This window comes from Mirounga leonina, unplaced genomic scaffold (genome assembly GCF_011800145.1).
Source record: "Mirounga leonina isolate KUSES-001 unplaced genomic scaffold, KU_Mleo_1.0 Mir_92, whole genome shotgun sequence".
In the NCBI taxonomy this organism is placed as follows: domain Eukaryota; kingdom Metazoa; phylum Chordata; class Mammalia; order Carnivora; family Phocidae; genus Mirounga; species Mirounga leonina.
The window spans coordinates 15,206,015-15,220,249 of record NW_023270852.1 but is presented as its reverse complement, the minus strand read 5'-3'; the positions used below and the strand labels follow the sequence as shown (position 1 = coordinate 15,220,249).

The 14,235-nt window shown below is 53.7% G+C and overlaps 1 protein-coding gene across 5 annotated transcripts in view; it reads right to left on the bottom strand.

Moving 5' to 3' along the window:
* Positions 1-4,405: 4,405 nt before the first annotated feature.
* Positions 4,406-14,235, bottom strand: part of SLCO2B1 (solute carrier organic anion transporter family member 2B1) — a 46,083-nt gene continuing 36,253 nt past the window's right edge. For 4 of the 5 annotated variants that reach the window (XM_034995581.1, XM_034995582.1, XM_034995584.1 and 1 more), the window contains 5 exons: positions 13,859-14,024; positions 9,383-9,546; positions 7,776-7,840; positions 7,324-7,444; positions 4,406-6,303 (listed from right to left, as the gene is read on the bottom strand). In XM_034995581.1, the coding sequence (XP_034851472.1) occupies positions 6,123-6,303; positions 7,324-7,444; positions 7,776-7,840; positions 9,383-9,546; positions 13,859-14,024 (697 nt within the window). In that variant the 3' untranslated portion in view covers positions 4,406-6,122. The remainder of the gene's footprint in view (positions 6,304-7,323; positions 7,445-7,775; positions 7,841-9,382; positions 9,547-13,858; positions 14,025-14,235) is intronic. The other variant, XM_034995583.1, reaches the window with a different exon arrangement.

The following is a 14,235-nucleotide window of genomic DNA, read 5'->3' as shown; positions in this document are numbered from 1 at the left end:
GGAAGTTAGACACCATGGCAAGAGTGCCCTTAGGGAGAAGCTTGCATAAAAATTAAACCCTTTGACCACCTGCTAGCAAAGAACAGAGGCCTGACAACAACCACAGAGTGAGCCTGGAAGTGGATCCCAGTTGAGCCTTCTGATGACTGTGGCCCTGACTGACACCTGAATGCAACCTCATGAGAGATTGTGAGCCACAATCTCCTAGTTAATCCACTTCTGGGTTCTCGATCCTCAGAAAATTGTGTGACATAATAAACGTGTTGTTTTCAGCTGCTAAGTTTTGGGGTAGTTTGTTACTCAGCAGTAGTTAACTACCATAGTGCTATATTGTCACATTAAATCCTCACAACATCCCTGAAAGGTGGAGTTTGTTTCTCCCATTTTGAGGATGAGAAAACTGATGCTGAGATGAGGGCAGTGACTTTTCACACCTGGAAAGTGGTGGAGCTGGGATTTGCCCTCATGTCTATTGGATTCCAGAGCAGAGGGAACCTGGTTCTGTTTTCTCAGCTAGAATGTCTGCAGGATGAAGGTTGAGGAACTGGGAACGGGAGGAGGCAGTCTCTTTCTCTGATGTGTTTTCTCTCCTTTTTTTCATTCCAGCCACATTAGTTAGCAGCCACTACATCATCTAGTGTGTATATGTGATTCTGGGACAAGAAGTTGTATCAGAAAAAACAGCAGAGTTTTGAGAAGCTTTTAAGTGACCTTGGACAAATTCCTGCACTTTTCTGGGCCGTGGTTTCTTTGTCCACTATGGGGAATAAAATCCTCCTTCCATATGCATCACCAGGAAACCTGGAAGATCAGGTGTGGGGGGATTTTGTAAAATGCGAAGTGTCGTGATTACGGAAAGGTCTGCTTTGAGTATGGAGCACCCCTGACCCAGGGCTCTCAGTCAGTAGGGGAGGCAGCCCCACACAGTGACCTCTGCACAAGTGGCAAGTGCTCCCTCTTCTCTCCCGCCTGAGTCTAGCTTCAAGAGACAGAGAATAGGGAGAGAAATTGAAGGCCCCGCCCACTTCTTCAGCCTCATCCCTCACCATGACCTCTCTGTTAGGCCACACCGCAGCCCGGCTGAACTAGTGGAAATTCCCCAAGCCTGCTGGGAGCTTTCTGTATGCTGACACTTTATCTGTGCCATTTCTTCTCCCTGGACACCCTTCCCAACTTCTCCACCTGGTGTGTTCCTACTCATCTTTCAAGACTCAGCTTAGATGCCCCCACTTCTAGGATGCCTCTCTTGACCTGGTTCAAAGCCTCCTACTTCTCCCCTTGATTAGTGCACCAGCCTCCTGCCTGAGCTCTTGGCCTCCAGCTTCCTTTTTCCACTCAAAGCCCCCATGGTGCAGCCAGCAACCTTTCTAAAAAACAAATCTTGTCCTGTCACTCCCTGCTTAAAATAACCAGTCAATGGAATAATCCATCAATCAATGCTTCAAGGGCTTCTTGCCCTCAGGAAGATATCCAAAGCCTTCAGCTGGAACCAAAGGCTTGGTCCCCGCTGGTGTCTCCAGCCTCAGCTCTCCAGTCTGATTGCCCTGCATACACGGTACACCCCTGCCACATTGTTCTTGTGTCATATCTCAGATGCACCTTACTCTCTCATGCCTCCCTGTCTTTGCTCATCCTGATGTTTCTCATGCCCATTCCCATCTTCTCTACCTGGGGACTTCCTGCCTAATCTTCTAAGCCAGCTCTGATTTAACCTCTTCTGGAAGCTTTCCTGGTGCCCCCAGGAAGAGTTCATGGCTTCCTCTTCTTCCTTCTCCTATTTGACGAGTCATGCTTTTGTTACCGTTTGTCAGTTTGTCAGCTTACACTGGGAGTTTGCTGTATCTGACTCTGGCTGTGTCCCCAGCAGTGCCGCTGCTGGAACACAGAGCAGCCATGTGGGATTGGTTGGTTGGTTGGTTGGTTGGTTGGTTGGTTGGTTGAATGAGTGAATGGTGGATGAATCCAGCCTTGAACCATCACTTCTTGGCTGGCCCCAAGGTAAACCCATTTTATAGCAAAAGGGGAAGCAGAGGAAGGGACTGCTCTGGAAGGGAGAAGGAAAATCAATAAAAATGTAAATCTAGTTGAGAAAAGCTGTCCCAGGCTGGCTGTGGAGAGAGAGAAGACTGGGCATGCTGAACCCTGGCTGACAGTGGAAGGGAGATTAGGGGACAAGCAGAGCTACAGCCAGGGCAGCAAAGGGAGTATGTCTCCCCTAAGTGGTGCCTCCTCCCCCAGTCTTCACCTCCGATCCCACCTCCATGCTCTATGGGCTCCTTAAATTCTTTCAGGGACAGGGGAAGTAAATTTACAAATACTGGTCATCCGGTGCACTGCCTGTGAGCGAGTATGTTACTTGGTCTTCACAACTTTTGGGAGACAGGAGATAGGAATGATCAGCCTTACCATACAAGTGAAGAAACAGATGCAGAGAAGTTAAATCACTTATTCAGGGTCACACTGTGAGTAAGTGGCAGTCAGGATTTGAACCCAAATTTCACTGACTCTAAACCTCTGGTCTTTTCACTCCACTCCACCGGAGGTCTACAGCCAGACTTCGGATGGTCCCCAACCTCTGAAATCAGAGGCACAGGTGTTTATACGATGGTGTGTGATTTTAATGGAGATACATCTTTTATCATTCTCTAAGGTGGTTGTCATCCACTCTCCATTACTGTGCCAGGATGTCTCCCTAGAGGTGGTGGCCTTTTGAGTTGAGTCTGGAAGATTGAATAGGACTTCATGAAGTGGGATGGAGAGGCAAGCAGTGGGGTGGGGATGAAGAAATCTTGTTAGGTGGAGGGAAGAGCACACATTGGGGCCTCTTAGGGGGAAAGGATTCAACAGGGCCAAAGAATGGCAAAGGTACTGTGGGTTCTTGCTCTTCATTTATTTGCACTCTAGTCATGGCGCCTGGCTCCCGGCTCTGGAGAAGCATCTCCCTGCTGCAACTTTCTAGCATGGGTCTATGGGCCAAAGGGCTTCTGAGCCAGGCATCAGGATGTTCATTCTGGTTCCAGGAGAAACTGCTGGATTTTACTACCAGTCAACTCTAGCATGGAGACAATGCCTTTCTCCCAGCTTCCGGATGCAGGGTGAGAAGAACGAACTCATAAATGCAATTGCTTATGGATCCTCATTGGCCAGAGGCCATAAGAGGGCTGTTCCCTGGACTCCCTTGGTCCCTGGGAATCCCTCCAGCCCTGACCTGCTCCACCCCTGGCTCTCAGCCCTGTGGCTCTCTTGTGATGACTCCTGGAGTCTCCTCACCCTGACCAGCCTGGGAGGTTTTAAGTACAAGGACCTCACTTTCTCCTTCAAATCTCAGCTCAACCCAGAGGCGGACTCAGCATGAAGCTAATGCGGCTTGAGTATCGTCGTTCTCTCCTCAGGCCCAGGGAGGGGCCTCTGCAATGTGTTCAGGTTGTGTGTTCTTGGGAAATTTGCAAAGGTAAGGTACTTTAACCACAAGTAGTTAAGATTGCTAGTTCTTCCTACTCCAACTACTTGTGTCCCAGTTTTTCTTTATGTGAGGTGGTTGGAGGGGCCATGGGCATTTCTGGGATCTGGCTAAGGGGCGGTTGAATTGGGGATCAACTTAATTTGGGTTCATTGGGATATATTCATATGGTTCTCAGTCACCTCTGTATTTGGTAACTTATTGCTAGCCACCTGCATGTAGAGAATGGCCTCTAGGAATCTTCTTACCCACTGTCCAACTCACTTGGCATTATGACATCAAGGTGTCATATCTAGAGGTCATCTTGTGACATCTATGTGTTTTATGTGGCCTGGCCCTGGAAGTACATGGGCAATAGAAGGAAAACAGGTTTGCAATGACGGAACCAGAAGCTAGGCTGCAGAAAATCCTGCCAGTCTTCAGGGAGAAGAATGTATTCAGGGAGAACATGTGCACAACGGTTAGTAAAAAAAAATATGCTATTTTTCTGAATTGTATGATGTATTTGCTTTGACTTTTCACATTCTAGGTACTCACTTTCTTACCTAATTTTGTGCTCTTTTTCTTAAAGAGGGCTCCCCAAAGTGTATAAGCCTCAGTTCCCACAAAACCCTGGCTCCACCATTTATGTTCTGTATGATTTTGGGCAAGTTGCTTATTCGTTCTGAACTGTTTCCTCTTCTATAAAATGTGAATGACAATTTGAACAGGTGAGGACTCGGAAAGCTTCATGACCTTATTCCATTTCTGAAACCATTACTAGAGGAAGTAACCCAGTCAAATGAAAATTAGACCAGAATATACAGATAGGGAAATATGTTATATGCAAGAAGTAACAGTGAGCAATGAATCCAGTAAAACTTAAATCTAAATAACTGGAAATAATGTGGTTGCTGCGAACTCTAATGCACTTTGTAAGAAAGGAATTTTGTAATATAAGAGACATGATGCAAGAACAAATTTAATAATAAGCTGTGTCTATAATTCCAGATTATTTCTGCAAAACCTGGGGAACAGGAGGGAAGGAGAAGGAATATACACACGTGAAAGGCCTCATCTTGTTGGAAGAAACCTTGAAATTCTTGGCATTGATAAATACAGGCTCAGATATTTATTAAACATTCAAGGTGTCAACCAGTAGAATCAAAATGGGAGTTCAAATTTCTGTACCTTCTTCCTCTTCTTTCGCGTGGGAGAGCCTCAAAGTCCTGCCACAGGGGCTGTTCGGAGGGCCAGAGCCACACGTGTCCCCACTGCCCCCCGCTTGCCCCTCAGCTTCTCCCCTGCCTCCAGCACAGGGCTGGTCACAGGGCTTGGGAAGCCGCTGCTGACAACTGTCTCCTGCCGCCCAAGCAGGTCTCAGTCAGGTCAGGTCAGGTGGCAACAGAATGGGCTGGAGTAGATGAGGAAACTCTCTCCCCTTCCTGGGGTTGGCGCGGGGGGGGGGGGGGGGGGGGAAGGATGGGGGATAACCAGGCTGGAGAAGACCAGCCATAGAACAAGACAAGGCCCACTGAAGGACCAGGTGGTTCAGATCCAAGCATTCCACAGACCCACGCCTTACACACAGCGGACATTATAGGCCTTGGCCTTACAAAGAACAGGTCCTTACACCAACTCAGGCATCACAGAGAACCAGACGTTGCCCCCAAAACGTGGTTATCGCAGAACCAGACGTTATCTACGGAGCGCTAGGCGGCACGGATTCAGGCACCGGGAAGGAAATGGTGAAATTTGGATTGTCGTCAACAAGGGTCACAGCGATTTTGGTGAGCCCTGGCCAAATGTGTGAAGTTATGGTGGCGTTAAGTACCAGTGAATGTGTGCTGAGGGTGTTTGGTCTCTGAAGTCAGAAAATGCCCAAGTGTGGGGCCTGAATCTCCCTCCTCACTGGAGCCCCTAAGGCAGAGACCAGGCCTCGCCTAGACTGTGGCTCCCTGAGGGCAAGGACTGGACTTTCCGGAGTCTACAGAGAGATCCTCCCACCTCAGCTAAGTGCCCCAGGGGCCCTCACGCCAAGTTTGCTGAAGGCCCTGGCCCACCTGAATGTTCTGGGAGGCCAGCTTCCTCCCCAGTGGGCCCACCCCAGAGCTCAGGGCTCTGCCTCCAGGGGGCGCCAAATGGATATTTCTTGACAGGCTGTCCTGGCCCCACCTCCAGGCTGAGTGGGGCTGGGGAGACCTGAGTCCATCCTGACCACACAGACGGTCACAGCCAGAAGGGGCCTACAAGCCCCCAAGTCCACTTCCACCTGTCAGAGATGGTGGCTGAGGCCCAGAGAGGGTAGGGTGCTCCAGGTGAGTGCCAGAGCTGGGCTAGGACCAGGTGTGTAAGGCAGCCTGGCCTACTATTGTCTACTTCTCTATTCTAGGGCCTGGGGGAAAGATACACAGTCCTTCCACCAGGAAAGCCTGGTTTCAGGTCAGCCCGTGTGGCTGGGGGAGCAAGGGGGAGGACCACCGTGCTTTAGACGTGGCCAACACACCAAACCCATAGACAACTCTTTGGTTCAGATGAGTAACAGAGGCCCAGAGAGGGTCAGTGACTTGCCCGAAGTCACAGAGCAAGTTAGCAGAGAAGCCAGAATTGGAAAACAGGGTTCCTGACACCCAAGATTGGACAAAGGGTCCAGAGGAGGTACTCCTGCCCCTCTGGGGCCAGCTCACACTCTGGATTCCTCAGGCTTCTTTCCTGGCCCCGATGCCAACAGCTGCTGCTGTAGGCCAGATGGGGAGACGGTCACCTGGGTCCCCTCCTCTTTGTCTTGCTGCCTTAGGATGACCAAAATCAAGGCAAAGCAGGCCAGGGAGCCCGTCTTGAAGAAGAGCTGGAGGCCAACGAACCTGGAAAAGACCAAGGGACCCGTGAACTTGGGACCTCCCTGTCCAGGGCCTGGGGGTCGGCCATCATCACCCATTGTGTGGTCAGAGACACTGAAGCCTGGCGGTGGGGGGAAGAGGCCTCCAGCCCCAGGGCAGTGGACCCTATCACCATGGCCTTGGTTGGGGAGACAGGGAGGCCCCTGGAGTTGGCCCCTGTGGGGGTCCTTCCCTGACAGAGGGGGAGAGGCTCTGCAGAAGCCTGGGCATCCTCCCTGCCCTGTCCCTGGCCAGCTTGTAGCCTGGGCCAGGCCTGCCTCTCTCTGGCTGTCCCAAGGGCTCAGGGGGCCTGACAGGTGCAACTTTAGATCACCCCACCTGCCACAAGGATTCCCTCTCCCCCGTTTGCCTAACTCACCAAGGCTCTTGATTTTTTTTCCTCTAGGAAGGGCCCTGGTCATTCCTGGCCCTCCTCAGAGCTGGCAGGGACCAGCTCCCTGCTCCCAGCCCTGTTAGCAAGTCCCCTCCAACCCCCTATCCCATCCCAGCAGCCTCTCGGCCTTCAGGTTCCTTTGGGCTCCCCATTGCACAGATGGGAAGACTCAGTTCCAGAAAAGGCAGGTCTCCCAATGAGAGACAGAGCTGGGCTGGATCCCAGGCCTCCTGTGCCCTAGATAGGCCTTCTCCCAACCCCACTTCAACTCCTTGTCTCTCTCACAGCTGGGCTGCTCCCCTGATTCTCCCCACAACCACAATGACACGTTTCCTGCACAGACCATGGTTAGACCACTTGGGTTCAAGGCCCAGCTTTGCCAGTTATCAGCTGTGTGACGCTGGGCTGCTTTAACTCTTTCTTCATCCGTAAGGGTGGGGGACAGTAGCTAGCTTATAGGACTGGTGAGCTCAGTGCAGGACATAGCACCTGCTGCTTAGCAGCGGGGTATAAATGGGCCTCTCGTCCCTGCTGCTGTCCTACCTGGGACCCCGGAGTTATTTCCAGCAGCCTTCCCACAGGGCCCTGGCAGTCCCCACCCCAGGTCTCACCGGTTTCGGAGCAGGTCGTGGTCATAGTAGCGGCAGACGGCCCGACGCCCACAGCTCTGGGCCCAGTGCACGCAGGTCGTGTCGATGGCACTGCCATGGAGCACCGGGCTGGGCATCCAGGCTGCAGGAAGAGGTGGTCAGGGGACAACGGGGCCCGGCGTTTCTGCATTACCCGCCCCCCTGCTCCCTGGCAGACACAACCCCCCAGGGCCACTGGGGCCTCTTGTCCCATAAGTCTCTGGCCCTCAAGCCCAGCCCTCACCCTGGTGTGGGATGCTGCCTCATGGAGGGCTCTTCCGCTGTTTGCATACCCACCTCCAGGGTCCCAGGTCCCATCTGTTGCCTGGGGCTCAGGAACCCTAAGGTCAGGAACTGGGTCCCGCTCATCCCTGTGCCCCCAGGCCTGGCACACAGTGGGTGTCTGAACTAAGGGTCCCAGGAAGGTGCTTTACCCAAAACTCTCAGGAGCATGAACTGGATTCCCACGGCTAGAGTCTTGTCTTCTTTCTTCACTCCCCTAATAAGTAGAAACACAGTGACATGAGAATTGAGAGGGTCCCAGCCCCCCAGTGGTTCTCACCATCCCCTTCTCTCCCACCACCCAGGGCCAGCCTCCCCCGGTCTGAGGGTCCTGGGCGTTGGGGCAGGGGTGGGCTCAGGCTCCCCACTCCATTTCCCTTCAACCTGTGGAGCCCAGCCCCCACATTCCAGGCACTCCCACTAGCTATCAGGACCCTGTGCTGGCCTCCCTGTGTTCCTGCTCACAGACACCCCCCACCCTCTCTCCCCACCCCTGGGCCCACCAAGTTCCTCCTCCTTCCTCCTACACTCGGCAAAACCTGAAACTCGGTAGCCAGACCTGCCTTCTAACTTCCCCAAATGCTGTGAGGCCCCAGCCTAGGATGCTGGGACCATCACTGGCTCCTCCTTTGGAATACCAGCAGCTAGTGTTTACAGAGTGCTTACTACGGACTCTGTCATTCTATACTGCAGCCCCTACCTCACCCCTCATGAGGTAGGTTATACCATTAGCCCATTTAACAGATAAGGAGACTGATGAATGTTCAGACAGGTTAAGTGACTCAGCTAAGATCCCAGAGCGGGTGGGTGTAGCGGGTGGGTGTCAAGAATCAGAATCTGCAGCCCACTGCCTGCATTAACTCCTCTTACATGGCCTGCCTGCCGGGACATCGGAGTCCTCTACCTTCTCTCTGGTGGCCAGCCTGTTTTATAGATCTACGTGTCTTCTTGTATTTGTGAGGGGTGCCATCCCCCTTTTAATTTTCCAAAAAACAGAGAATAAAAATAATCCCAGGGATGCCTAGGTGGCTCAGTCGGCTAAGCGTCTGCCTTCGGCTCAGGTCATGATCCCAGGGTCCCGGGATCCAGCTCTGACTCAGGCTGCCTGCTCAGTGGGGAGTCTGCTTCTCCCTCTCCCCACTCCTTCTCTCTCTCTCTCTCAAATAAGTAAGTAAATAAATAAAAATGTAAAAACAAAAAAAAAGTGGTTTAAAAAAATAATCCCAGCACAATGAAAACTTGGAATTATCCTGTTCTGAGGTCCCAATTCCAGCCCCCGACCTAGGCATGCTGACTTCGGCCTCAGGTAACAATTTGTCAGTCCCAGCAGGCACCCTCAGGACAATGCGCTGGGTCCACAGTGGACACATAAGTGCTCACTGAATTGGAGTCATGAACCACACTGATAGGGCTTGGTTTTCTGGATGTTACCTCCTGCCGGCCCACCCACTATGGGCAGGGTGGGGGTGGGCAGTCAGGTGACACTCCACTTTCTCCTCACTGTGACTGGGTGGCCTCTCCCTGGGGCAACCTTCTGAATTTCTCTGAGCCCCAGTTTTCTTATCTATAGATGGGGGGCACTTCACTTTAGTGGGTTGCCATGAGGATGAAGACAGGGCAGTGAGAACCTGGTCTGTTACGGGGGACCCAGGACACCCGAGTGGCCTCCTTCTTCAAACCCTGCCTTCAGGATCCCTTATCCTGCCTGGGGTTAAGGACTTCTTGGTATCTACCGGCTCCGGCCCACGCCTGCTTTCACCTTAAGATGAGTATGAAGGAAGGTGTGTGGGTGAGACTGGCCAGGGCCGCACCCAGGCTGACCAGGAGCATGAAGGGCAGCACCAGGTGGCTGCAGGCTGAGTCGCAGGAGCCCGCCGGCACAGGGCCGCCCCCCACTACGCAGCTGCAGTTGGTGTAGAAAACCTAGAGTGGGAAGGGGGTGGAGAAAAGCCTTCAGGAGCCTCCAAGGGCGAGCAGCTGGCCAAGCACCTGAGGCCCCTGAAGGCTTGTGAGGGACCCGAGGGCACCAACCAGCTGGGGACAGAGCTGGCTGGAGGCTGGGATTTCTGGCCTCGGACACACGTGCTTTCCGCACACGTGGGCTGAGGCTGTGGGGACCCGGAAGCAGAGGACAGGGAGAGGGGCTGGGAGAGCATCACCCCCCACCACACCACACACACTCACACACACTCACATACACACCGCAGGATCATTCTCATACACACCACCGTCCCTCAACACACACCCACACACCCACACACCCACAATCATACACAGACATGTGCACACACACTCTCATTCTTTCACCTGGTGAGGTCAGAATGTTCCAAATTCCTGACTGAGCCAGGAATCAAAGTAACCAAGAGTGTTTTGGGGATCTCTCTCATGCTCTCTCTCTCTCTCTCTCTCTCAAATAAATAAAATCTTAAAAAAAAAAACAAAACAACTATAAGAAAAAAAAAAAGGGCGACTGAGTGGCTCAGTCAGTTAAGCATCTGCCTTCAACTCAGGTCATGATCCCTGGGGTCCTGGGATTCAGTTCCGCATCAGGCTCCCTGCTCAGCAGGGAGTCTGCTTCTCCCTCTGCCCCTCCCCCCTGCTTGTGCATGCTCTCTCTCTCTCTCTCTCTCAAATAAATAAAATCTTTAAAAAAAAACAAAACTATTTAAGAGTGTTTTGGGGAAGGAACTCAAGTTTTCCAGCTCGGTTTCCCTCCCTTTCTACTTCACTGAGGTCTTGCAGGGCACTGGGTTGCAGAGGAGACTCTCCAGGAGACAGTCAAGCACAGGAGAGAGGGACGCAGGCAGCACCATAGGAACCCAGCTTCAGCAGGTGAGGGGCAAGGAAGGCTTCACCAGAGAGGGGTGCTGGATCTGGGTCTTGAGGAATGAATAGGAGCTTGCCAAGAGGAACACTGAGATGAGGAGAGGGAAGGTCAGATGTAAAATCCCACGAAAGTGGCATGAAAGAGTGCAGCAAATCTTTGCCTGGAGCAGAGGGCAGAGGGGAGGCGGGGAAGCGCTTGCGGGCTGCGCCGGGATGGCGTTGTGAAGAGTTTGGGACACAGAAGAGGAACCTGGACTGCTGTTTCCAGAAACACAGTGGACCGGGACCCTGCCAATCATCCTGCTGACAACACAAAGCTGGATAAAGTATTGAAAACACTGTCCTGAGGGCACCCATGTGCCGGCAGAAACGGAAAACTGCTCAGAGAGGCTGGAACCCAGCGAGGTGAGCAGGGTCCTGAAGCAAGCTTTGGCTGCAGCATGTTTGCAGAACCTTCACCAGGAGTATAGCTTTCTGAGGTCTGGGAGCTCCAGGGCCGGAGGACAAAGCCTAGCCCTCCCTCCTGCCAGAGTGAAGTCCAATAGGAGACCCCCCCAAAAACTGGGACCCCTCCAGAGGCTGAAGTATGTGAAAAGCTGACCCCTTTTCAAACTGCAAGGGATGGCCCCCAGGCTGGCTCAGGGGCGTGCTTGATTGCAGCCCGCATTCCCACCCCCACGTGGCCTGGAAAACTTCCAGCCTAGGATTCTTTCAGCAGTGGTCTCCACCGCCCATGCCTCACAGAAGCTAAGAAAGCCAGGAAGCCTAGGCTTTTCTTCCCCACAGAACAGAGTTTCTGACCAGTGTGTCCCAGGGAGCCGCGGCCTCTGCTGGGAGACGGGTGTGCAGGGCTGGGTGCCATCAGCCCTTAGGGTGGTCTGCTCGGCCTGGGGCAGCCTCACACACTTCCCACTGTGAAAAGGGTTGGGAATCCCTGAGGAGGACTGTGGGAGCCTTGGGAGGAATTTAAGCTCCGGAGGGATGACAGCTGACGGCACCAAAGCCGCTGGGGTTCCTGCAAGAGGACAGGCCAGGCAGGGGAGGCCGGCCAAGAGGCCCACTGTGGAGAGAGCGGTGGGAGGGGGAGGAGGATGGAGAACAGGGTTTGATTTGAGAGATACTTAGGATGTAGAATAGGGCAAGGTGAGAGAGCGCGAGATCGGGGATTCCGGCCGGGGTAACTGGGCGCTCTTTCCATTGCCCGCAGGGTGCCCGTGCATGGTCAGGCTGCCACAGGCGTGCGACCTGCTGAGCACACGCCATCTGGACCTTTGCCCCCAGGCTGAGCAACCCACTGGGGTGGAGGTACAATGGAGGGACAGCTAAGGGGAGAAATATGCCAGGCAAGGTGGCTAGAAGAGAAAGACCCGCCCTCATGCCTTTTCTGAATGGCCGAAGATGGCTGGGACGGGGACACAAAGCTGGAGGCCTTCCTCTTGGGGTTTTCCCAGCTCTCATTCACATTCATCTAACTCTGGCAGCAAGTTCTTCTTACGGTTGACTCCGATCTCTCCAGCTGCCTCTGATTCTCACTCCCCCGGGGGATTCAGCCTCACCCCGAGCCTCAGATCCCCCCAACCGCCCACCTCTCCCCATCTTTCCCCTGGCCATCTACTCCTTCATCCATGGTTACTGAGTGCAGCGGTGCTGGCCGCTGAGCGACCCAGCCCTGGGCCCGCGAGCTCGCTCACAGTCAACCTCAGGAGGCAGGCTGGCTGCGAGACTATTCCAGGCCGGAGCTACAGTTCCTGTGTGCTGACCAGGACCCAGGTGCGCCCTCCTCCAAATACCATCCCCAGACACAACCTCTGAGGATGCTCTGGGGAGCGCGCTGGGCTGGGAGGCCAGAACCCTGGGTTATAACCCCAGCTCTGGCATTAAGACTTTGGGCAATGCCTGGTCCTTTCCTGAACCTCCCTTTCCCATCTGTATAATGGACACTAATAGGAGTGTGTACTACTGAGTGCTTAAAATTTCCCAGCCCCTGTGCCAAGTACTTTTCATGGGCATTGTCATGTGGCTCTTTACTCACTATTTAATGAAGTCACCTGAGGAAAGCATTTAGCACAGTGGCTGGTATACAGTAAGTACTCAATACGATCACCTCTGTCTTATAGACCAGGAAATGGAGGCACAGATGAAATAATTTGCCTGAGGTAACAGAGCCAGGTGGAGGTAGAACAGGGATTCGAACCGGGTGGCCTGGCCTCGGTGCTCAGGGGCCCCTATCCACTAAAGCTTACTGTTCCCTGGGGGATCTTGCCCCAGCTGGCAGGGCCTAGGGTCCCCTGGAAGGTCTCAGAGATATGAAACCAGGCAAAGACAGCGAGCGCTAAGGAGGCACAGAGGCTGGGATTTCGATGACTGCAAATGCAAACCGTTTGCGGAGCCCAGCTGGTGCCTGCTGGCTTGCAGCCCCGTCAGCCAGGTGCTGTCCTCTGCACCAGCCCGTGGGGCCCAGGTCTCTACCTGGAGGAGCCTTGGGCTTGGATACTGTTGCCCTGCAGGATGCAAAGGCAGGAGTTCCACATGACCAAGAGGGGGAGCTCTGGAGAAGGGACGCGTTGTGGCCAGCCTGATGCTGCACCCCCTGCGCACCCCCCAACAGGCTCTTCTACAGCCTGTGGGCCTGAGGAAGGCAGATATTCTTCTCATTTGTCATTTGGGGGACTGAGGAGAAAGGGGAGGAAGAGTGGCTAGTCTTGGAGACCTGCTTAAGGTTCACACAAAATGCACTGTGGCTGCTTATTCTCCCTCCTTCCCTGCTCAGAGTTTGAGGGTAGGGCCCCTTGGCTCTGGGTCCTCGGCCCCTGGCACAGGGCCTGGCACAGAGGAGGAGCTCTGTGAAGGTTTGCTGACTGGCTGAATGATTGACTGGGCTCTCTGGGCCAGCCTCCCCACCGTTTCCCTGTCTCCTAGCCTGCACTCTGCTCACCCTCCTCCATACATGGCCCCTGCTTGGAAAGCCCTTTCCTGGTTTGCTACTCATCCTTGATGACCCAGCACAAATGCCATGTCCCAGGAAGCCTTCTAGTACCCTCCCAGGCTGGATGCACCTTCTTCCATCTTTGTCCGTACTTGTGGGGACCATTTCTCCTGCCTATCACCAGCCCTGGAGTTCCTTGTTTCCTTTTGCCTCTCCCTTGCACAGACAGCTGGAGCCAGATCGGGCTCACCCCTGTGCTCTGGGGCCTGGCACATGGCTGGGCCCCGACTGGCAATGAAAGTTTACTGCAAGAATCATGTTCTACATTGGCCAACAGAAGGAGACAGACCAACCAACAGGTAGAGAGAAGAGCCACAGAATGAGAGTGCACAAAGATGGAGAGCGTGATGGATGCACAAAGACGGAGGGGGGGGGGGGCAGAGCCCTGGGGAGGCAGAGGGAACAATCAGAGGCCTGGCCCACCTGACTTTTGTCCAGAGCTTCCTGGATCAGCCAGCCTGTGCAGCCTGCCTGGCAGGGTGTGAGGTATTCAACATGGGTTCTGGGGTCACAGACAGGGTTAAAGTCGTCCAATGGGCAGGAGCAAGGCTCTGTGCAGGCTGGAAACAGGTCCGGTCCAGGCAGGTTGCTGGTGGGAGAGAAGGCGGCAGGGTTAGCCTGGCTTTCCGGCTCTCACACAATGAACTGGGGCCACCTCAGCCCTGAAGCCCAAGGGGCCTTTTTCTTGATGGCCTGGATTGCTTCCTTTTCTTAGAAAATTCGAGTGATGTCTATTGGACCAGGCAGGACACCTGACTAGCTGTGGGATCACCCACCTGTCCCTGCCTCTCTCAGGACCT